Source organism: Pungitius pungitius, chromosome 14 (genome assembly GCF_949316345.1).
Source record: "Pungitius pungitius chromosome 14, fPunPun2.1, whole genome shotgun sequence".
NCBI lineage: Eukaryota > Metazoa > Chordata > Actinopteri > Perciformes > Gasterosteidae > Pungitius > Pungitius pungitius.
In genome coordinates, this window is record NC_084913.1 from 11,957,424 (window position 1) to 11,982,073 (window position 24,650).

At 44.5% G+C, this 24,650-nt stretch overlaps 2 protein-coding genes across 4 annotated transcripts in view; both read left to right on the plus strand.

The window, feature by feature from the left end:
* Positions 1 to 16,933, plus strand: part of mta1 (metastasis associated 1) — a 30,929-nt gene extending 13,996 nt beyond the window's left edge. The window contains exons 4-18 of the mRNA XM_037486529.2: positions 5,103 to 5,229; positions 6,297 to 6,360; positions 6,672 to 6,789; positions 7,446 to 7,548; positions 8,426 to 8,525; positions 8,924 to 9,112; positions 10,346 to 10,420; positions 10,862 to 10,920; positions 11,163 to 11,503; positions 12,375 to 12,526; positions 13,187 to 13,376; positions 13,475 to 13,564; positions 14,404 to 14,559; positions 15,952 to 16,099; positions 16,305 to 16,933. Of these exons, the coding sequence (XP_037342426.2) occupies positions 5,103 to 5,229; positions 6,297 to 6,360; positions 6,672 to 6,789; positions 7,446 to 7,548; positions 8,426 to 8,525; positions 8,924 to 9,112; positions 10,346 to 10,420; positions 10,862 to 10,920; positions 11,163 to 11,503; positions 12,375 to 12,526; positions 13,187 to 13,376; positions 13,475 to 13,564; positions 14,404 to 14,559; positions 15,952 to 16,061 (1,874 nt within the window). The 3' untranslated portion in view covers positions 16,062 to 16,099; positions 16,305 to 16,933. The remainder of the gene's footprint in view (positions 1 to 5,102; positions 5,230 to 6,296; positions 6,361 to 6,671; positions 6,790 to 7,445; positions 7,549 to 8,425; positions 8,526 to 8,923; positions 9,113 to 10,345; positions 10,421 to 10,861; positions 10,921 to 11,162; positions 11,504 to 12,374; positions 12,527 to 13,186; positions 13,377 to 13,474; positions 13,565 to 14,403; positions 14,560 to 15,951; positions 16,100 to 16,304) is intronic.
* Positions 16,934 to 18,530: 1,597 nt separating this feature from the next.
* On the plus strand, positions 18,531 to 24,487 carry tmem229b (transmembrane protein 229B). Of its 3 annotated transcripts, XM_062557347.1 has the most exons (3): positions 18,531 to 19,182; positions 21,476 to 21,739; positions 23,730 to 24,487. In XM_062557347.1, exon 3 carries the CDS (start codon positions 23,779 to 23,781, stop codon positions 24,319 to 24,321), a length of 543 nt encoding a protein of 180 aa, XP_062413331.1. In that variant the 5' UTR covers positions 18,531 to 19,182; positions 21,476 to 21,739; positions 23,730 to 23,778; the 3' UTR covers positions 24,322 to 24,487. The 3 variants fall into 3 exon arrangements, with proteins under 3 accessions (XP_062413331.1, XP_062413330.1, XP_037343149.1); XM_062557346.1 differs by having other exon boundaries at positions 18,531 to 21,739; XM_037487252.2 differs by lacking the exon at positions 21,476 to 21,739 and having other exon boundaries at positions 18,537 to 19,182.
* The last annotated feature ends 163 nt before the right edge of the window (positions 24,488 to 24,650 follow it).

The window sequence follows — 24,650 nt, forward strand, 5'->3', positions numbered from 1 at the left end:
GCCTCTCTGTATTCTACGCGAGGCGATGAAAAGTCATCACAGAAGTGCGTCGTTCTAGAGAGGATGAGTTTCTTATTTGCGTCCCCAGCCACAGAGTTTTGGGACCGCTCCTCATCGTTTGTTACAATCAGAGGGTCGACGCGGTTGTGCCTTGTGTCGGTACGTAGTTAGAATAAAGGTGGGGGGGACCATGCTGAAATGCACCTCCACGTGCTGCAACTTTAGCTATGTTATAAATATATATTTTAATAAATGGTGTAGCAGAACACTGATAAAGATGAATTACACAGTTCAAGGTTGACCATCACAGTATGAAATAATGTTTGACATGTTGTATTCATCTGCTAATGTTCAGTTAAATATGCAGCATTAACATCTAGGCTTTTTTAGTCACTGATCTCTGTGAACACAGGTATTAGTGGATAAAAAGCACGTTTTTTTTGGAAACTTGATTTACATGCATTCACATGCATTGCCTACTACTTCACCCCAATTACAGACTTCTTGTTTACATGAAGAAATTTGACTGGTTACTTTAAGGGGAGGTCCAGTGATTTTTCCGCAACACAAAAGGAGCCGTTTAGCCTGTGAAAATGTCCTCTGGTATTCTGCAGGAAGCTGTGTTTTGGGGAAATGATCCTTTGAGATGTCAATGCAGTTATCGATTCTGGGCAGTTTGAGTTTGAGTGGCGTTGGTATTTACCGATCCAACAGGGTCAAATGAAGAGACCCATTCCTTTGCAACATGAGGTGTAAATGATCCTTGCCCCCCACTGCATCAAGTCAGACCATTTTTCTGCAAATCTACAAACTAAACAGCTTAAATACTCTTCCTGTAACAGTAAGTAAATGCACACAACCTCATAAAATGACCAGGTGAGGTATTGATGCAAGAGTTTTATTTCTCCAAATCTGTTCACTCTGTGAATTACTACTCAAGACTGTCACTCCCTGTTTAGACCTATTTAACTTGGATCTGGCCGCTTTGCTGAGATCTGTTGGTTTCCTCACTACGGGTGATTTTGGAGCAGGAGCACGTAGCCGTCTGCTTGTGTTTGTGTGGTAGTCAGAGGTCTGCAGTGTATCATAGAGGTGCAGTCAGTTCGTTAAGGTAATAACAGTGTGCTCTCCTCGCCCTCAGGCCTACTCCCTTCTTCCCTCCCCCCTCCCCTCGCGGTGTCTGGGCCCCGTAAGGCGACCCATTCATCAATAATTGATAATTGGTCGGGACAGGTGAGATGGAGAGGCAATTTGTAGAGAGTATGGTGCGGGTGCGCTGCCAGGAGATTGGCTTCGAGGAGGACGAGGACTGAGGTTGGGGAGTTGAGAAAGCTCAGCCGGGGGCCAGTCTGAGGGGCCCCTCCAGCCGACGTTCTGCTGCATAATAACCTGGATGGGACACTTTGTGTGGGTGAGTTCATGGATCTGTGCATACAGATGTAGAGCATAATTTCGGCTTAAGAAAAAAAAAAACCTTATAAGGGTAATGGCGGCAGAAATCTCAAACAGCCGCAGAAAGGACGTCCTCATCCAGGACAAACAAACGCAGACCTCATTTCTCTCCAAAAGAACGGCTCCTTCTCAGTTTTGTTTCGCCAAAAAAAAAAAAACATCAATGCATCACAGCAGCTAGTAATACACCTCTCTCCCTCCCTCCCTCCCTCCACGTCCATGTCCCCGGTCCAATTAAGTGTGTATTAGTATCATGTCTGCGTTTGTCTTATTTCATGCAAGAATGCTTCTTTTGTGGGTTTTTTTTCCTGCAGTTTTATGTAGAGGAGGCTCGCCGTGTTGCTTCAACAATGTATACCTTCTTAATATTTTCAGAAACCTGATATTAAGCTCATTAAGGGTGTAACGAGCAGCACGTGCCTCGTATTCAGTGGCGCCGACTATGAACAGTTGGTGTCCGGCCGGAGACGTCTGTTTTTGTTTTTATTTTACCATCATTTATATTATCAAATCTTAACTGTCCATTTTTAAAAGGCGTAAATTTCCCCCAACAACAACAATAATAACACAAGAAACCTAATCTTACTACGTGAATGAGATGGGTGAGGATTTGTCGGATGGAGCTCAGCGGAAGAACGATGGATGCATCGCATTCGCTTCGTGGTCATTAATCGAAGCAGCGTGTCACCGTGGCGGGAGGGGTTTTAAAGAAGAGGACGCAGAGACAAACGGCCCTGGTCTGCGTGCAGCTGGGAGAAACCCCTAATGTCGCTTATCTATGGAAATCAAAGCTTTTGCTCGACAGTGGCCTGGTTGCGTTGAAGCGTTGTGTAGCTACAAAAAACGGCTTTGCTGTGCCGTTATTCTTCTGACCCACTTCATGCACAACGTAAGAGTCACTATCATTCTTTTTTTTTTTTCCAGGAGCAAAAATACACGCATGTTGTTATTTAGCAATGAGTCTTGCTTTACTGGTTTTAAAAGCAACGTTAGAGTTGTGATGTGATTTATTCTCTTTTATAATTTGGCTTTACCCACTTAGTAATTATGTACGCCTTACTGAATATTATTCATCATAATTGTCTTGGTTAAATATTTTTTGAAAGCCCCAATAGTCCCTTTTTGGGATAAATGTTGAGGTGTTTGTTTGAAAATATTGGTATATTTAATTGCCTCTGTGAGGGGCCGGCCCGAACACGTGCACCTGCACACGCCGTAAGAACAAAGTGCCCCGTTGCACAGAGGCCTCTCCAACACACACTCATAGCTCACCTGCCTACAACTATCCCCTTTCCCTTGTGTTAATAATCTGTCTATATTTTTTAGCTTTTACATGGGAGCCGGGAGGGGTGGGGGGGCGGTGCGCGTTTTCCCTGGGCACTGATGCGGTGTCTGCTGGGTGCCGAGTGCAGAGTGAGGGAGTGAAGGAGTACTTATTGATTTTGGCCACACATCTCCTGAAAATCCCTTGATTGCTTTTGTTCTGCTCCCCGTCTCCCTCTCTCCATCCCGCTTCCTCTAATGAAACTCCAAATGAATTGGAGCACGTACAGACTGCTCTTCTTTCTCTCTTTGCCGATTTCCCTCGATTGCTCCTCTATCCTCCTCTCGCCTCCTCTCTACGACTGTCTTCATCTCCTTTGTCCCACGTTCCTCCCTCTCTGCTTTTCTGTGCGTCTTTGTTCAAGCGTTTTCCTGTCCGCTTCACCTTCTCTTTCCTCCTCGCCTCCCACCTTCACTACCTCCGCTCCCCTCATCCCCACAAGGGGGGGGGGGGGAGAGAATGTGCGTCGGAGACGTTGCCCGCCAGCAGCAGTCTGCTCTATTCCCGTAGGACGGCTCCACCACGTGACCCAGTCAGACGGGCTCGGAGCCCTTCGATGGTCGCTCGGTCCATCTGTTTTTGCAACAAATATCGAGTAGGTTTTTTTTTTTTTCTCCCTCGATTCAGTTAATTCAAGCTAACACCTGGTATAAAAAGCCAAAACCTTGGAGGTCTTAGCGGTCTGAGACACAATGCCGTACATGGCGGGACTGGCTGGTGAGAAATTAGCTCAATCAGCAGCACAAGCCTAAAGGGAAGCTATGGCGGTTTTGCACACAGGTCCGATTACTAGTCAAGTGGAGCACTACAGAGACTGTGAAAACAGTTTAACGTCTCGTTCTCCTGCTGGAGGAGCTTCCTCAAGTCTGAGAAAATAACCTGACGACTTGGCTTTGGAGCGTCTGGTCCGCGTTTGTAACCGACTTATTGGTTTAGTGCGGGATGGCAAACGTTTCTCAAACATTACAACTACCAAGTGCAATACAACATCACCCTTAACATGAAGACACATTTATTTCATCCGTTTTTTTCTGGAGGGCCTGTCCACCATAAACAAGTACTGCTGTCTTGGCCTCATGCTAACCACTTCATCTCAATTATTATCACCATAATTATTATTCCTGAAACGGTGGAAATTTGTAGCAGAGATGTTTGAAACCTGAGGCTATAAAACACAACTCATCTGCATCGATTTGATGACTTGTTTGTTTTTGGGAGCGGTGTAATTTGGGGGAACTAATGGTTTAGAACCAAAGTCCTAACCGTAAAATAGACTTTTAAAGGAAATAGCTTACGCCCTAAATCTAGAATTGGTTATCATAGGGGTTGTTCTTTTTCCCAGATCCATTTCCAGACACTAAATCATTCCCCCTTTGAAAAAACCGTAATGTGTGACTTGCGAGCATTTTCTTTTTTTTCCTCGCAAGCATCAATATCAACTATTGTCCAAGTTGAGCTATAGTGAAGTAACGTCTCAGAGATGTGTTTGCGGTAATTTGAGCTCTGTTGAGCTAACCGAACAGGATGCACGTGCTTTTAGTGCACGTGAGCGTGCCCCCACAGGCTGTTTTGGGGCCGCTGCTCAGCACTGTTTTCATTGGCTGGTCTGTAGCGGGTAGCGCTAGTACTCGACCAACGTTGTCGTCACGGGCGCAAAGCAGCGACCCGCAGGTTCCCCCAGAGGTAAACGCTGTCTGCACCTTCTGCTGCTCTTTGCACTGTTGAAGGTGCTGGCGCTGCTGGCTCAGCCGTCACCTCGTTGAGGCATTAGAAGTTGACCAAGTGTACCACTTTTAGCAGAGATTATTTTTTATTTTGGCTGCTTAGTCAACAATGAAGACCTTTTTTCAACGGAAGCATTGCATTTACATTTTCTTTTTTTGCTGGTCTGAATGCAAGATTTTTTTTTTGTTTTTAACATTCAATTCAGGTTGTTCTGATGGTCTTTCACACTTGAAATACAGGCGCTTAATGAAAACACAGCCGGGGGGGCAATAAAATGATGGGGAATCCTGAGCAGTGTGGAACATGTCCTGTTTGTAATCAGATAGAAATGTGAATCTGGAGAAAACCAAAGCCAGACGTTGTTTGTTTCATATTGAAGGTCTCATGCAGAAGGTCTCCTGAGTGTCCCCGAGGACCTGTTGTCCCGGCTCATCAAGTGTGTCTCCTTGTGCTTTTTATCTGCTTGCTATACATCTCAGACCGTTTGTCCGTGGCCGTTGAATTCTCCCACTCGCGCTCCTTCCCCCTCCCCTGCGGAAGCCATTGTTCCTCCTCGTGAAATGGGTATAGGTTTGACCTTTGACCCCTTTTACCACCCCAGGGGAGCTGGAGGAGGAGATGGAGAATCCAGAGATGGCGGACCTCCCCGAGAAACAGAAGCACCAGCTCAGACACAGAGAGCTCTTCTTGTCCCGACAGCTGGAGTCTTTACCCGCCACACACATCAGGTACGCTGCCGCAGCAGCCGTTTCCCTACAGTGCAACCAATGCGTTTCTTATTTCCATTTACAAAAATCAAATATTTTATTGAAACACCGTTCAAAAATTGTATTTGAAAGGTCACACAATTATTTTTCTTTTATATGAACTTAAGCTGAATGTTAAAATACAACTTTGCATATTGAATATCTTACAAGACCGTGTTGCTGTAAAAACCTTAATCCTTAACCTTCATTAAGGAACTTATTTAGAATTTAATGTGTTACAAATTGTGTGTGTGGTATTGCAATCTGAAGAGGCATCATAGACTATATCTGTGTAAGTTTTCTCATCAGTTTTTCGTTTTAATGAGCCTTGAAATTGAATTAAACAGTTTCACCACTTAAGTAGAATGTTAACAGTCATTTTTCAGTTTAATGCAGGGGTTTTGTATTATGTCAGTAAAACCAAAAGTCTACTTTTTGGATTCTGTGTGTCTGTTTACGGCCTCTCCCCGACTCACTTGGAAGAGGTTGGTGGTAAAGTGATTATTTATTGATTCATTACCTGCCACACATGAGGTTATGTGACGGCTGAAAGATGTTAATGACGTAATAAAATTCATCGTGCACGTGGAGCACTAAATGTCAGCGCTAAGCTCTTTCTGCATGTAGTGTGTGCCTTTGCTCATCAGTAAGCTCCGGGCAAACCCACCTAATGAACAACCTTTCCGAGCCTTTTTCGTGGAGTGAAGGTTCAGACCTGAATACGTTTTTGTGAATTTAACACCTGTGTGCTGTAGCGGCGATGTTGCGCATGGTGTTGGCGTTCATAACCCTCAAAATGGCCTTTGCCTCGGGGCTAGGGAGGTGTGACTAGCCGGCTGCTAAATCATTTGGATGCAGACGTCATTGTTGTGGTCTCTGAGATTTCATCGCTTTGGTCAAAGTGTCCTCTTTTAGTTGGTCCAAGACCAGAGTCCGGTCTGCTAGTCTGTGTTTCTCAGGTCGTCCACTCAGTCTTTCCTCCTCCGTGTCTTCACCCTCTCCCTTTTTCCCTCCGCACGTCCCTCCCTTCCATCCTTTCTGGACTCCAGGGGGAAGTGCTGTGTGACTTTGCTGAACGAGACAGAAGCCCTTAAGTCTTACCTGGAGAGAGAGGTAAGTACCAGCAGCTCTTCATGCTGAGATAACAGGAGGCGGTCTTCTACCCCGGTTAGACGGGTTATGGTCCAAGTGAGACCGGGAGGGTGTGTGAGATGAGTTTTTGAGATTTTTATTTCCAGATGAATTATTCAACATGTTGACCTAGAACGTTCTTTTCACATACAGTAATGAGGAGACGAGAGACTAGCAGAGGAGAAGATACACACACACGGATACACCCCTCTCTTTACACTCTGCGTTCACTCGTCTCGCTTCCTGTTCCTTTCATACCATCCTCACGCCTCTCCGCTGACTTGTTTTCCCAGGATGCCTTTTTCTACTCGCTGGTATACGACCCTCAGCAAAAGACCCTGCTGGCTGACAAAGGGGAGATCCGCGTTGGGAACAAGTACCAGGCCGACATCACCGACCTCCTGAAAGAAGGTGCAGATTAGTTAAACTGAAGTCTGGGCAGGTTTTTTTTGCAATAGGCACTGTTTTCTGGAGAAGCTTATTCACAGCGTAGAACATTAATGTCTGTGCTGCAGCAACGGAATGTATAAGGCCTTTTTTAATTTAAACTAATGGCTGTTTATTCTTCATACACAAGGTTGTAATCTGCAACATGTCCAAAATAACTTGCAGTCTGAAGGACATCATACACAGTTTGTGGGCTGATGTTCAGCATTATTAAATGGGACTATTTTCCTGCATTTATTTTTTCAGTTTCAGTGTTTTGCAAGAATTTTCCTGGCAGTTGGGAAAACCTCTGAAATGGCAATTGGGCACCGTGGGGACACAAAGCTCTCTAATTAAAGCCATGTTAATGACATTCTGTTACATGTGTTGAAGCTCAGGCAGGTTGGTTGTTTTGCTGGAGGCTTGACAGAACCCCCCCCCCCCCCCCCTTCCCTTTACTCTAATGTGGGATTCATTCAAGCTTTGCACAGACTATGAAAGGGAAACCCAGGAAGAAACTCTGGTTTGATTGTGGAAAAGCACAAACTCCTGCACTACATATGTGGCTAATAGAAAAGCATTGAGAAATAAATATCTAAATAATAATAATAAATGTATCTGTGTCCTCTGGGTCCATTTAGACGAGGAAGATGGAAGAGACTTGGAGAAACTGGAGGAGAAGATCTTTGACCCCAACAGCTTGCTGACCGAGAAACAGATTGACCAGTTCCTAGTGGTTGCTCGGTAGGTCGACGCCAAGTGCTTAAGCATACACAAGATAAAAAGGGAAATATACATGCAATATAGTATAGAAATGCTACAAATATTTATTTCTAAAATAAGTGCATATTACTTTTCACTTCAGTTTGTTTTACCGGAAAAAGAAATAGCAAGAATTAAATCAATTTTCAAAAAGATTTGACTTCAGATTGCTTTCAAGTAGTGATTTCAGAGATAATAATTGTATTACAAATGAATAAAGTTGGTAAAAGAAAAAAAAACGTACATTTCCTCATTTAACAGGAAAAAAAAGGGTTGGGCCGATCCAGTCTTCAGGCTAAGCTCCTGCTTCGTCATCTTGAGTGATGTCACCACATTAAGCCACCAACTCGAACCCTTTTCTGTGTGTGTGCGCAAAGAAACTAAGCCACTGTTGCTGCGCTGTCCTTTTTTTAAGTGCGTGTGTGTCATTTCAGATCCGGTGTGCACTTTCTAGTCCGCCCTCAATGACGTGACCAAACTTGACGGAAGCGTTTCTCCTTTAACTAACAGCTGCAAATAATCATTTTGTGTCAGAAGGGGGCAGGATAACCGACTTGATAGTATAGAAACCAAAACCGATGTATCAAGTGACTTATCAAATTTACTTTCATTTTCATCTTCCTCATTCCCTTTTTGTTTAATCTTTCCTTTTAGAGCTTGCTCTTCTATCTCCGTGCTAATTGGCTGGAGTTGTATAATTTGCTCTGACTGCAACACTAAAACACTGAATATTTTATCAGGAAGCACTGGATGTATTTTTGTGCGCAAGTGGGAACTATATCAATCGCTAAATGCAGACTCTTGAAGTGTCTCTATGTACCTTTTCTTCATATTTTTGCGCCATGTCTCTGTCCCGCAGGTCCGTCGGTACCTTCGCCAGAGCCTTAGACTGCAGTAGTTCGGTCCGGCAGCCCAGTCTGCACATGAGTGCTGCTGCAGCCTCCAGGGACATCACGTTGGTGAGATACCCGCACGTCCCCGCAGCATGAAAGCCGCCTCAGGGTTAAATCGGCATCACACCTCCATAGGGGAAAGTGTAGCTTGTAGGGCACGTGAGTGTTGATGTGTGTTGGTGGGTTCTGTTTGGGATTGTTCAGACTTGTCTGTGGTTGTCCTGCACAAGCACCGGGCCCCAGAAGCCTAGTGGGTCTATTCTGCCCTAGATCTTATCCTCATATTTAAAACATGGACGAGAGGCCTCCTATTTAACCACAAACACCCAGCCCTGAGCCTTGAACAACAGGCAGCATTATCTCCTCCTATAAACTCAAATCTATTGCATCACTGTTTGAGATGATGATGATGATGATGATGATAAGTCTTGAGGTTGACATATGTCTGGGATCGTGTGTTTTAGTTTCACGCTATGGACACTCTCCATGCCACGGGCTACGACATGACCCGAGCCATCGCGGCGCTGGTACCTCAGGGTGGGCCCGTCCTCTGCAGGGATGAAATGGAGGAGTGGAGCGCCTCGGAGGCCAACCTGTTCGAGGAGGCACTCGAGAAATACGGCAAAGACTTCACCGACATCCAGCAGGATTTTGTGAGTTGCAAAAGAAAAGGAAAAACAAAAAGTACAGTGTAATTCTCTGCGGCGGTTAGCGGGGCATAAAGACTGAAACCAGGGGTTAACTGCTAGCCTTGGTTAACGAGAGCTCCACCGGTTGCCTGGTAACCTCCCAGCGAGAGTCCAGGATGCAGCCAGATGAACTGTGGCACGTAATCGGCTGTTTGACCACAACGCATCTTTTGTACGGATGAAACTAACAAGGTGTAATATGGTCATTAGTGAGCTTCAGAGAGGCTGGTGTTTACATCACCACATCCTGCCGCTGTTTTCTTTTGAGAGCAATATCCTTTTTGAAAGAAACCCTTTCATTTCAGTATTATTCACTGTTACTTTGGTTGAAAGATAACATGATTGTGGTTATTGGGCTCGACGTTTGGGAAAAATCTCTTTAAATGATCTTTACACTTATAATAACCTCATTTATGACTACAACTACTAACAGTATTTCATTATTCTCACCATCTTTTTAAAAACGGCAATATTTGAGTTGAATTAGATGTGTGGAAATTTGTATTATTCACAGTGCTCATCAGCCTATTATCTGATTTAAAGGTGTGTCAAGCTTGTGCAACTCACCTTTGAATCATGCGAGTTGTTTAGCTGACGTTGGATGAGCAACTTTCAAACACAATAGGGATGGGGTAAGCCAACCATACATCCGGACTGTAGGGAAGAGCCAACATGTTACAGCTGATCACAATGAACATTTATACAGAGCGAATCGTTCCACAAGCAGGTTGAGACGACAGAAAACTGTCTTTCAGCCTTCCGAAGGACGCCGCTGCCATTTGTGGACTTCAATGGTGCACAATGCGCGGCGTCCTCACTGTGTGCGTCACCCCACCACCTGGTGGAGGCCTGCCGTCAGTGCCGCTCGCTCATGTTTCCACCCGGGCCTTCTCTCAAACAACAGGGCTACGCCACCATTAGGGGTGGGGCCTCGACATGGCGCCTTGTTTTCCTCTCAAACTTCTCTCGGAGGCAACTTAACGGCGCTTCTTCAACCCGAGCAGCTCTTGTGGCCCGTTTTTGTTGATTTGGATCGTGTTTCCTTGTTTAAATGGCGTCCGTGTATCCGTGTGGGTGTGCTGTCTTGTCAGTCGGGCGTGCGTAGATAATATCACGTATTTTCTTATTGGTGTGCTCTCACCATGTTCCAAGTGTCGACACTGAAATAATGAATATGTTGGGGCCTCTCTTCTCCAGTTGCCATGGAAGTCCCTGACAAGTATTATTGAGTATTACTACATGTGGAAGACTACAGACAGATATGTACAGCAGGTAAAAAAACATTCTTTATTTCTTGAGGTTAAAAGAAAAAACGGCTTTTATTCTTTGATATCAAGCTGTATTTATTTTTATAGCAAATAACTGTTACACTTTGACCTTTGTGTTTGCATCCGATTTACATCCCTAGTATTAAAAAAAGAAGGAAGTCTGATTCACACTTTCCACTCTTTTCTGGTGAACAATTCCCTTTTTGTTTTCTTTTTACACTCCTTTTTTCACAGTTTGGCTGTATTCTGTCGTCAGTGAAGCTCCAAATTAAAACGTATAACCAAAAAAATCATAAATCAGTCAGTTTCATTCAAAAATACGCTTTTACCCCGCTTTAAAATCTATTTTAATCCTTCGGGGCTGTTTTCTTTTAAGCAAACCCCTCTGATCACACCGTTGTTTCTCTGCTCTCTTCGTCTTCCTCACCCTTTGTCTCTGCTCCAGAAACGATTAAAAGCAGCCGAGGCAGAAAGCAAGTTGAAGCAGGTCTACATCCCCAACTAGTGAGTACCTCAAGTTTCTGTTTAAATCAAATAATTATGTTCATCAGACTTAACGTGTGCAACTCATCTCGATACATGCAGACATCAGGACCCTCCACAGCAACATCTGATGTATTTCAAAAGTCAGACGCTTTTTTCAGTTTATTCATGTACTTTATCGGCCCAACTGCTGGTGATGAATGTCATGTATTCTCTTTGGCTGGTGTCATCTGACCCTCTCCCCTTTTCCTGCCGCCCTCCAGTAACAAGCCAAACCCCAACCAGCTGAGTAACATTGTCAAACTACCTCTGGTGAATGGAGCGGCAGTTGCAGGTGTCCCGGGGCCAGGTGTCCAAGTACCTAGTGTCCAAGTACCTGGTGTCCAAGTACCTGGTGTCCAAGTACCTGGTGTCCCAGCGCCAGGTGTCTCAGCGCCTGCTGTCCCGGGGCCAGGTGTCCCAGCGCCTGGTGTCCCGGGGCAAGGGGTCCCCGGCGTCCCCAGCGTCCCAGGAGTCCCAGCAGTCCCTGCAGTCCCGGGCGCCCCAGGCCCACCAGGCTTGACGCAGACCCCTGTCCTTGGAAGAGCCTGCGAGAGCTGCTACAGTAAGTCCGCTGCTCTTTCTTGTGCAAGTTGAAATGAGAATAAAATTATTTTATTTTGCCCGTTTCAAAAGCTAAGTATGCTAAATTGTACATGATGAGTTTAGGATGATTGCTTTGGCCTTCACGGCTCCAATCACGTTTAGAAGGCTGTTGCTTTCTGACTCAAAAGTAAACGGACCTTTTTCTAAGTAGCTGTATAATTTGAATGTCTCCTTACTAATTCACAAGCTTATTTCCTGTTTTCTCAAAGGTGCTTTAATATGAAAGTCCTTTTTCTTAAATACACAAGACCAAAAACCAATGAGTTGTTTTGACTTTTTAAAATTTAGAGGCGAAGAGCGGTTGTTTTCAGGAACTTATATTATATGCTGTCTTTTTTTAAATGTATCTGCACTGAAACTGAAATGTTTTACGGTAATCAATGTGATAATATGATGTTGTTTACAGCTTGTTTACTCAAAATATCTTCAATATGAAGCTTATTTGGGATTTATTATTCATGGAGACCGTAAGTGCAATCAGTATTGCCAATATTTGTTATTATCCAACTCATGATGTCGTTAACCACTAACTTAAACCATAGCATTCATTTACAATACATTTGAAAATGGTTCATTTAAAAAACCAGAATAGACGCTGAGTCTTTTATTTGGTATTGGATTTACAAAATGGTGAGGAGAGAGATAATAGCGCCATGTGCCCTGCAGCGAGTATTATTTGAGTTATTTTAGAGGTTGTAATTAATTCAGTGATGAATAACGCCTGCATGAACATGAGGACGTGATTAGCTGTGGATTATCAACCATCGTGGGCATTAATTATATTCTGCTTATTCCTGTCTTTGCTTGACCACGTGTGTGTGTGTGAGTAGCAAGCAGCTCCTACCAGTGGTACTCATGGGGACCTCCAAACATGCAATGTCGCCTGTGTGCTTCATGCTGGAACTACTGGAAGAAGTACGGAGGGCTCAAGATGCCAACCAGATTGGATGGAGAGAGACCTGGACCCAACCGCAGCAGCATGGTACAAACTAGCACACACACGCACAAAGACACACTGCAGACAGCTTACTGTTTGACTAACATTTACGACTAAAGGAAAAAGTTTCCATGTCATATATCAAGTCGAACCACCAGTTTGGCTTTTCATGCTCATTAGAGCAATTCATGATGTTGGTTTAAAAATGTCAAAACGATGAACGCAAATGCGAGCCCCCTAAAACTCAAAAGAAATTTAGTTTACCTTACACAACAAAGAGAAGCATAATTATCATTTGTCATTAGCATATTATGTTGTAGCAATGTAGAAAATGGTGGGGCGTTATTGTTTGATTACTCACTCACGACTGTACCGCTTTCAAAAATGTCCTTTTGTACTCAGATCCGTCCTCACACGTAACCATGACAGCATGTTACCTTGTGAATACAGTCTGTGTGTGCGTACACATTTGTGTGTACTGTGTCAACAGCACACTCTCTGAATGGGTGCATATGGTTGAGCAGTGAACTCCAGCAAAAGCGTTTGTATGGATGCTGCTTTTTGGGAAGCATCGCAGTCTGCTCCGAGGTGCCATCCAACCTCGGCCCGTCCCCAGTCAAACCACGTTCATCGGATCGAGACCACCGACCCACGTTGCGCTCCTTCCATGTCAGCTCAGGTTTGCCGGTGTGTTTGTGCCCACAGAGCCCCCAAGGTTTGCCCCTTCGGCACAGCGGCAGCCCCAAATTCGCAGTGAAGACGAGACAGGCTTTCTTCCTGCAGACCACCGGCCTGACGCAGCTGGCACGCCGCCTTTGCCATGACATCATCAGGCCGCGGTACCTCGCCAGGCACCCCTACCTGCCTGTCAACACGGCCGCCATAAAGGCAGAGTGTAAGTGCCTTTTCTTTGTCCTCCCAGGTGGACTTTGTCGTTGTTTTCAGGTATGTATTTCTTTTTTATTGACTCTTTTTTGTGATGAATTTCGGCAGGCGCCCTGCGGGGGCCAGAGGCGCCAAAGAAGCCGCTGCCACTGAAACCAGTGGAACGTAAACCTCTGGAGTCTGTGGTTCGGTATTTAGGTAAGAAGAAGCCGGTCCCCCGCTGCGTCTCTTAGATTTAAACTCCATGTTCAGTCTGTAAGGTCGGCTGTTGGAGATGGACTCTAGAGGGACGGGCTCTGTGGCTTAATGGTGGTCAGTCGGCTCACCGCTTTTGTCCAGGCTGAAATATCTCTTTGCTGTAGTGTCATGACATTTGTTTGACACGTGAGGTGTACATTTGTAGTGAGGCAGCTTTGATGTTGGGTCTCTTCAGGCTGAATTTAGGGTTCTTTTACCGGGTCAAAATGCTAATTTGAGCAATGCTTTATGACCAAATACAAAAAACGAATTAAATTCTCAACCGCCTTGGTTGTACTTGGTGTAAAATATCAGCATTTTAATGTTAGCATTTAGTTCAGCCTTAGAGCAGCTAGCATGGCTGTATAATCTTAGTAATGTTAAACCATGGTTTCTTGGAATTGTTAAAGAGAAACTTATTGGCACATTGAGCTGTGCATATAATCCATTTTTTATTTATTTTAACACTCCTGAAAACAAAGTTCATTGATAAACAGCACGACAACTCGGAGCAAAACAAATCTTGATTTTTGATTTTGGGGTTAACTCTCCCTCTTGTTATTGTCCTCCTAAAATGAACACACATAATCCGAAAAAGGAATATAATTGTGCTCATCTCAACGGATAACAGAGTGCACTGAAGAGGTCAAAGTTCATGTGTATGAGCACTGCAGTGACGAGGGTACCTGAAAGTATAAATACCTTGTTTGGCATCACTGAGATTCATTTTTGATAAAAGTAATCCCAACCATATATGTTTGTTGCATCTAAAAAAATGGTTTTCTTCTACTCACCTGCAGAAGCACACCCGCGTCCAGCCAAACCCGCCCCCCCGCCTCGTGGGGCCTCCATCTCTTCAGCCAGCCTGACGCCCATTAAGTCCTCCCCCATCCTCAACAACGGCTCCCCCACCATCCTGGGCAAGCGCAGCTACGAACAGCACAACGGAATGGATGGTGAGTGAGAGGAGGGAGCACAGCAGGTTGTTATTGTTCTTATCTCCATATGTTGATTCACTGTTATCCTTTGACTCACAGCTTCTTTTTCAGCCTAGCTTTGATTATTTCAACATTTTAAGACGGACTGAAACTCATTAAATTAGACATGCATGTTGAAAATGTTCATATAAATGTGAAACATGGATTATTTTAATATTTTAAAGAGGACTGCTCGCTCCAGCACGCCACTGAGATCCGCTTCCCAAGGGTAAAGGGTTTGACTGGGGCTCTTTATTTTTTGGGGTTATGTCCCACTTTTCCCTCTCCCCTGTGAAATGAGAGTGGGGAGGAGACTGAGAGATCAACAGAGTGAGAGCACGCCAGAGACGGACGGACAGACACACAGACACAGACCGACCGAGGGAGATTGCGGGAGGATCGGATTGGCCTTGCTGCTTTAGCTGGAGGCCAGTCTTATGTTGTCATGGTAACAGAAGAGGAGGATGAGGAGGAGGAGGAGGGCTTGGTAAGTGTATCCTGAGGGAGAGCATCTCCACTGGTCTGTGAGCCCACCTCAGGCACCTCACCGGGGGGGGGGGGGGGCTCACGGTTGGAACGCAGCCAGGATCAAGTATCGCGGATTTCCAATTTATCCTGTCAATCATTCTTCATGTGTGATGTGTGTAGAGGAAACGCTTCTTTGTGTTCTTTAGTTTAATCCAGACATGGCTGCTTCCATACGAATCAAATTGTATGTCAAATACTTACACATTTTGGGAGTGCAGTGCCTGTGTAGGTCGTACCCGTGCAGGGGTTAAGGATTAACTGCAGCGCTGTTGACTTCATGGACGTGAAGAAGAGTTCAGTTGTGACTTTAGTTCCTCCAGCAGCAAAAAGGTGCTGCGGAACACGCTGTTGCATTGAGCGTTTTTTTCAACTTCATTCATATGGAATGTGTCCGAATGTGTCCCTTTTATTATATATGGTATGGTATACGACATGTTGGACCTCTCACGTGTAGCACAAGGTGTGAAAATAATGACATTTGTTGGAAACCTTGCTTTGTCAGTCATATTGTTAACAACAAGATAATGAATATGTATAAACATACTTTGCAAGCTCGTATTTGCTGAAAACAAGCTGGTTGTTTCTGTATAAAACAAGTGATTCTCTGATACTCTGATTTGTAATGTAGAAATGTGGAAACCATGTTATTTGTGCTGTAAAAAGATTTTAAAGATGTATATTTTTGATAAGATTAAACTACTTTAAAAATAAGGGGGGAAACAAATAAATAGGAAAACGTACTCTATGGAGCCACCAGGGGGCAGAATATTGGATCCTTAAGTGAACTCGGTAGTCAGTGGATGTGTTTGTGTTTTCATCTCCTGTTCTCTGCGTCATCTGCAGGCTCTAAATCCAAAATCCTGGCTCCACAGTGGGACATCATGGCCAAGCGTCTGAGCGAAGCCGGGCGGCCCTCAGTCTCCATGCAGGACGAGGTGCATGAACTGGACTGAGCGCTCGGCGGGAATGACCTACTACAAACCCCAGTGAGGTGGGTCTTTTCTTTTACCCCAGTAGTTGTTGTTGTTGTTTTACATTTGCTCTGTGGTTTCTAAAATGTTTGATTTGAATTGATAACAAGGTGCCAACTGTTAGTAGGAGAGGCTTGATACATTACAGCCTTTTATTTCTGGTTCACGCTTGTGAACAAGGAGGCAGCTCATTCTCACTTTCCTTTGTGTCCTTTTCGGGAGCAGAGGGTGACATGAAATGGAAAGGCACTTTCCAACCAACCATATGCGAGGGCAGCTGAGGAGACGACAGCATCGGTCACCTTTCATGAGTCGGCATGGATCCGTCACACCGCTGCGGACCAATCGGCAATTGATCACTCTGGCTGTGGTCAATGAGAAGATGAGCCTGACTGTACAGGACTGTGTTTATTACTTACATTTCTCTTTATTACTGTCATTGTAATTATTGCTATTGTTGTTATAATTTTTTTTACCAACTATAACTCTGCTTATTGTTTGTCGATCAAACGATGGAACTTGTGAAGTTTCATAAACGCTTGCAGAGCCCTGTGGAAAAGGGTGGAAGGACTGTAACATAAGCCACTTGCATCTTCTATGTCTGTTTTTTTTTTTTTTTTTTTTTAACAAATTAAATTCAACAAGGAGACAGACTTTTATTTCAGTGCTACAAGTTAATTCCTTGTCCTTCGTTTCGATGAATTCGAATGCTTTACAGGAAATTTGTTTTGTGAGCCGGCCGTGCTCTTCGGCCAGAGAGGTTTAACTTATTGAGAAAGACTTGCTGTTTTTTCTACCTTTTTCACAAGTAATGCATCAATGCTTAGATAATGTAATTAAAAAAAGATAATTGATTTTCCCTCTTCTGTCGGTGTCTGTGCACAGAGGTGAGAGGTGTTGTCTGACTCACACAGGTATGCAAACAGGGTATATGCAAAATTTCATTCCAAATTGCTTTATATATTTTGAACCTTTTTAAAAAGAAAAAGAAATCAGTATTTGAAAACCTTAAATGGACAAAAAAAGCCATGTTTTGGAACAACCTTTTAAAAAAACCCACCAAAAATCAAGAATGTGTTTTGCTTTTATGTCCAGTCATTTTGTCTTTATTTTCTGTTCAGTAGTAGCTTGTCTGGATATAAACATCAGTCCTAGGTCGCTACAAGAAAATATACAAGTACCCAAAACATCTGCTGACAGTTATTTTTGTTGTATCCATCTCCGCCCATTTAGATAATGAGCTTGACTGTTCATTTGACCTTAAACAGTCATTAACCTTTTTTATACAAAGCACTTTTAAAAACTGAGTACATGTGGAAAATCTAGATGCAGCTCAATATAATAAATAGAATATGATAACCAACCAGATAATGAAACATTACACAATTTTCTCAGAAATATGGTTTTATATTAAGATCAATAGATTTGTACCTACTTTTAAACATTTAAATGTATTAAAAGGAAAACATTTTTCCCAAGGCTGCTGCATTTTAATAATACACAAGATCGACCACATGTTCTGTAATACTTTAGATGACTGGAAGGGAATCCACATGCATCAATCTGATTGAATGCAAAGCTTTCTGCAACCTGCCTTCATCTGAAAATGTTCTACTCGGGGCTTTGTCTATTAGCGATTAGTTCATCTCTGTTAAAGATTGTTTGTTCCCTGGAGAAACTCTATTTGTAGCCTTCAGAGTCCATGTGTTCTGTTATTTCTGGTTTCAGTCCACTGATGCATAGTTTGATCGCTAACCTAATGGTTGAGAGAGCTCCTGCTCTCTGTCAGGTATTTGTAAATAATTACCTGTAATGCGTGATGTGGTAATTGAGTGTATATAGATTACGTCATTTTTCAAATCCTTTCAGCAAATCTCTTCTAAGAGGACATTTCTATTTGAAGAACAATAATTGGTATCGATTCAGTATTTTGGTGACATGATCTCACATGATCAGGACCGGCTTAGTTGAATTGAAGTCTGTTTTCTCTCTTTGTTCTCCGCATACATTGAAATAATCAAGACCCCATCATCATCATCATCATCATCATCTCCCCGGTTTTGAGCCTGTTCAGCTCCCGGTTGTTCGGACCAGCTGCTCAGCCTCCCGTCCGTCCGTACGCTGACTCGGCGCCGTCCCTTTTGAGGCGGATGACCTCTGTTTCCCAGTCGGTTCCTCTCAGGTGCAGCCGTTGGTCAGAGGAAGAAGAGCAGTGAGGAGAGCCGTGGCTGATGGTCCTGTGGCCTCGGGGTGATTTATTTTTTCCTGCCTCACCTGCTGCGACCTGTCGGCAGGGGTCCAGCAGGCCCCACGATGACCTTTGATTGGTCAACAGCAGCTTCTCAAAGGATTTCATGCCCACGGACGTTGGGGCGACAGGCCCGTGGGCATTTAATCATGGATCATGTTTATTCCCTTCATCCAAGGCAGCATTGCACATCATATGAGCCCTTCTATAGTTGCTGTAAATGTTATCATGGAGTGACCAGGAGGTGATCCCTAACCACCGCTGGGAATTACCTGAAAACTATTTTACACCTTTTATGTTACTACTTATGTTAGTTCTTCTCGCACTAATTAGGGGGAAATATTGTAGTTTTTCGCTCCACTACATTTAACTCACAACTTCAGTACCTCAGACTCAGATTAAAATACGAAATATAAACTATCAATACATTATGATATATTATTGGTTAATATTATTCTTCATTGAAAATACACACGTTACTCCGAAGTATATAAAGTGATTCAAAATGTTTAAACCTTTACCAGCTGCTACATTAAAGTGATGAACACATTAATGCACAATACGTCCATATTAATACTCCACAGCCAATGTTTACATGTAAAAATCAACCCGTTGATCTGCGGTCTGCGGGGACGAAACGGTTAAGGGGAGACGCGAGATGTGCGTGAGTGTGTGTGGATGGGTGGACGTGGATGGGAGGATGGGTGGATGAGGAGAGGTGGATGTGGATGGGCGGACGGCTCCTGCGGCACCGAAGTCAAATGTGTCCATTTGCACCGGACAGCCGAAGCGCGGTGCAGGAAGGAGACATCCGGGACGAGTCACCCGGGGGACCCAGCGGAGCGCGGTACAAAGGTAGATGAATGATGAGCAGCCTGCAGCAGGGAGGATTAATGCGTGTCTGCACGCAGCGAGGGGTTTATACCAAGCTTTGGTGCCATTGAATGGGACCGCGACCCTCCTTAGACGTGAGATAGCGGTCGGTTCTCTTTAACGGACGTTTGCTTGCAAGTTAGCAGCTTTAGCAGCTTGTTAAAAAAATAATGTATATATGTATATATATATTGTCACTGTCCCGAATTAAATTAACTGTATTTAAAGTAAATGAAATAGCTGCATGTGGTGTTAGAATGCAGAATGCATTTCTCTTCTTTTGCTTTTAGTTTTTACTGCAGTTAAATGTGGATATGAATTCGGTGTGTGTGTGTGTGTGTGTGTGTGTGTGTGTCTGTGTGTGTGTCATTGTGCCTCGTATACTTCAAATATGCTTTGTAAGGAACAAACGTGTCTTTTGCGTCATGAAGGGGGAGAGGCTTCTCTCCATCGAGTAGAGGAAGCCAGTGGCTTTCTTCATCTAAGGCCACTATTCCATCACACAATACTGATACTTAATTACTGCATTAATATGCTCACTATTCAATGATTGGGCCTACCGGATTGTAAACATGTAGTGAGCTATGCTAAAGAATAATTAAGATTTTGGGGTGTTTGGACCTTCTCTGCTGCAGGCATGACGTAGCTCTGCAGGGCAAACCGGAAGTTCTTCCTGCACCAGTCTGACGTGTGTAGAGGTCGTGTGGTTATTCGTAGCAGCCTGGCGTCACGCCCTTGTGCCCATGCTCAGAACCGGATGATTTGCACCGCACTGCTCAGTGGGAAGCACGCGTGATGCTGCAGCCGCGCGCTGAACCCGGTAGTTGTCGGGGTCAAAATGTGATGACTTTGGCTCTCCACGGCCCCTGGAGTTCCCCTGGAGCGTATCCACATCTCATTGATGCATGTACAAATGGTGCAATATGTGGCCCTGGGTTGGATTTCCAAAAGTCCATCACTGATTTGTTCCATATAAGGCCTGCAGTTCATTACATTTTTTTTGTTCGATAATCCCTGCTGCTGCTGCCTTCGTAGCCTTTATTCCCTCTCAGTTTTACACCAACTGTATTGATATTAAAGACCTATTTTTAACTTGAGCGGCAGCCTTCACGGCAAAAGATCCCAAAGCTCTGGTGTAAAAACAACAACCATGAGCCCAAATCTGCTGTGCGGACACTCGGTCTAAGTTGTTTAGTATTAATTCACTCATCCAGGTTTTATCCGTTCCTGCTTCTTATTATAAGAGACCATATAAGGTATGATGGGAATGTGCATTTGTACTGCAGGTTAAAGGGACATAAAAGGTCATTGTTGAGGCTGAGGGAAGTTTCCAAACCAAAATGTTCCTGTGTGTTGAAATCACTGTGGTGATTTGAACAGTTCAAATATAAGTTGTTAATATGTGAGTTAGCCATTTTTGAAATTCCAACATGTAAATTACAAAGCAAATGTGTAAAGCATAACCTCAAACCATACTTCTAATGTTTGTGTTCCTCCCTAAGAGTGACAGGTTTCTGTTTTAACGCAAATAGTTCTTCTAAGCAGATTCAATAACCAAATTAAGTTATTTAGATAAAAAGAGGCATATATAGATATATATGTGTATAAATGTATATTTGCTTTAGAGGAGCTTTGGGTGCACACCAAACAGTACCGGCCTGCAGAACATTCCACTAAAAGCAGGTGTCAAACCTCTCTCGTTTTTGAAATATCTCTGTTTCTTACAGAGAAGCCAGCATGAATTATTTATTGTCAATGATTGATTTTAAGCTTCTTTGCCTGATTAAAGATTAACGTGCACATGCATCCATCCATTGCTGCCAGGGACCGTGACCAAGATCTGCTGCTTACTTGGTGGCTGCATTTCTAATCCCCGAGGCGTGACCCACATGCTATCCGGGGCAGAGGGCTTAGCTCCCATGTTTTAGTGTCTTTCATTAAATTGCAAAGAGCTCAAGGAGCTGCAATGATTGTGTAAGAGGCAAAGAGGAAGAAGACAGAGGGGACGAGAGGATTCCTACAGGAAAGGTTTGAACTTTCAAAGGTCAGTGTGTACTCAAAGGTAAATTTGTGGATATTTTCTGGGTGATAACGAGACACGGGGGTGTTTCTAGGATTCAAATAAGGGGCGGGGCTTAGCCCCAAGGGAAGGTGAATGTTTGCATATACATCCAAACCCAAAACACTTGGACCTTTTACTAACGCACATATTTCCTCACACAACACTGTTATTTGGATATAGACTGTTTGCTTGTGAAAAATGGCTTTTTTCCAGTTTAATTACAGCGACTCCCTGATGCTAACCCACTATATGGAATTAGCAACATGACAGCACCATTTCCATCCTCTTGGTCACTGGCAACTCACCCGCATCGGACACCGCCGGTTTCCATTCGCAGCGCCGCATCCAACCACAGTGACCTTGCAGAGGCCTGGGACCTGCGCCAGTGCCACAGAGCTGCACTGCATGAGGGGGGGATTATGGCGGGACGCGGGGTCAGCAATGGGTCGGAGTCGTGGGTTCACAGCTGTCGGCACGGTAAAAAAGGCACCGCTACGTGTTGGTTGTTGTTTTGTTTGAACCTCGGCTGACTCTCATCTTGTGTGTTTTCTTTGTTTGGGTACCTGCAGCAAGAGCTGGCAGGATCCTTACCGATCAATACACTGGAAACCACAGGATCAAAGTGGATCCAATGGTTGCACGGTGTCACGCGGGGGCAATGAGTGCATCGATGTGTCCGAATACACACACACACACATAGAAAGTGGCTCGTGATGTTTTTTAGAGACGCTGATCGTGGAATCACAGCAAAAACACACGAGTCCGGCCAATGTCTTTTGTTGTATCTCATCCTTCATTATTATCAGACTGAAATAAATAAAATAAATTTGAATGCATGACTGTATGACGGCCACATTAATTCTAACTAAAACCCTAATTTCATGTTCCTGCGCTTTAAGATGTAGCGTGTGTCACTTCACTAAAGTGTTAATGTGGAATACATTACATAAGAATCTCTTGCTTTTTCATCTGTGTTACAACAGGCTCTCTTCATATTTTAAGACCTAAATAAGTCAAAATAAATTTACCATAATTTTCGTCTTGCACTGGACAGATGTATCGGTGCAAGCAATGGAAAAAGAGATGCGATGGGGAATTGCATTACAATAACACCAAAGAAATGACAAATATAGCACGTTAATTTTGGAGCTTTAGAAGCCGATTTTGTCACAAGTTGTTCTGGTAATCTTCCTGTTTAACTACGGTCAAAAGCACACTTCTCAAAAAGGTGGACTATTCCTTTAAGGGGGAACGTTTAGCATGCCTTACTATACCAGGCATGTTGATGTTGTAATGTAATAAACATATTTGTATTGCACGAGTTGTCTCTGCAGGATAATGCATTGCGCTGAAAATATTTAGCAAATAACTGTTGGACCCAGGCCTGCTTGGACACATCAGAGGAGCGGGACAGTTTCCCAGACTCCAGAAGGGGTTTAAGGAGGTCAGTTGGTCCGTCGCTGTGGTCCAAGCCCCTCACATGAAGCCCTTGTTCCTTGTTTTGGGAGAAATGTGCTAATCCCCATGAAACCACTCTGGGCCAAAGCCAGCGTTTGAAGATGACAAGAAAATCGCCTTTGTTCTTCAAACAGTCTTATGGAGTCCTAACCTCTCCCCGAGCTTGTGTTTTACAGAGCGGCTATGATCCATTGTATGATGGTTGCTGTTTTGACACAGTTTCCTCCGGAGGCCTTTTTATACTAGAAGATGCAACACAACGCGGCCTTCTCAACCACCGTGGTCTTTGAACTCCTCGCTATGATGCAGGGTGTTTTTTTATTAGACCTGCGCCGTGGCAAATAGAGAAGAGAAAGAATCCCACCCTGCGTGGGCCTCTTGAGACCAAAGCCCATGTGCGCATTGTGAAAAAAAGAGCACATTGTGTAGGCAGTCAGATGTTAAAACTTACATAAGAGACCACCTCAGTAAATAGCATCAAGTGAGGGAAGCTCTGAAGCTCTGAAGCTCTGCCGTCTCTAGTTCTGTCGATCTTGTGCCAATCAGGTGTTTGATTGCCTTGTCCCTCATTGAACTTCTACTATGGTCTTTACATCCAGTCCTGCCTGAAATATTCCAAACTGCTGTCAAAAGCAAAGAAAAAGGAGTAAGGACTCATGGTCTGTGCTAACACATCCGTTGCCGTTCCTGTGGCTTCTTCACAACAAAAGTCGGCCCACGTTTTGCCGTTTGAAGCTTTTAATCTAAAGCAGCACGTGATCATTTACAGGTGCTTACTACAGCTCAGACCAGCTTGGCTGATATCAATGCTTTTTTGTTTCCTGTGAATCACGCATGCACGTCATGCAGAATAGATTTACTAAGGTTAAACATCTTGAATGTCTGTTGCAGAATCAAAACAAAATTTGGCGTTTGACTCTCTTTGAGTCGTTGGATGGAGTCGACATGTTGCAACGCGCCTTTGTGTCACCTTCTTTCTCACCTTTTCTTTTGCCCCTGTCTCCTCCAGACTTGCGTCCCAGCAGCAGAAACAGTTGTGTGTCAGTAAAAGAAAAAGGATGGAGGTGACCACGGAACCCCGCGAGGCTCCGGTGCGCCTGACGGTGCTGTCCCGCTGGTACCTCTACGCCATCCACGGCTACTTCTGCGAGGTGATGTTCACGGCCGCCTGGGAGTTCGTGGTCAACTGCAACTGGAAGTTCCCCGGCGTGACCAGCGTGTGGGCGCTCTTCATCTACGGCACCTGCATCCTCACCGTGGAGCAGATGTACCTGCGGCTGCGCGGCCGCTGCCGCGTGCTGCCCCGCTGCGTCATATACACCGCGTGGACCTACCTGTGGGAGTTCGGCACGGGGCTGCTGCTGCGCCAGTTCAACGCCTGCCCCTGGGACTACTCCGGCTTCCGCTACAACTTCATGGGGCTGATCACGGCCGAGTACGCCGTGCCCTGGTTCTGCGCCTCCTTCCTCGTGGAGCGCCTGGTCATCCGCAAGACGCTGCGGCTTCGGTTCCACGGCGGGGCCGAGGACGGCTGGTCGAAGCGCCGCTCGGGCGCCGCAGGAACCGCGGGTGATGCTAATGGCTGCCTGAAAGAAGAGTGAAGGAAAGGTAGAAAACTAACCTCAGTCTCACAACCGGCCCGAGCACCCAGCTACACCGTCCTTAGCCTCCTTGGCCCCGTTTCATAAGCAGTTCCTCCGCGTTAACCGGTTGGAGGGGGGTCGGTGAGCAGAGGTCCACCGGTTATGATAACAGCCAGAAGACCAAAATCCCTCACTCATCTGTGACCCTGAATACACTGTCAATGTCTCCTATCATCATCCTGACCTCAGAATTTTACAAAAAAAAAAGCACTGTTGCACAGGTTTAATTTTATTATCTTGTGAAGGAACAGATTCAAGGACAATTGGTCTGTTTTTCAAGGGCACAT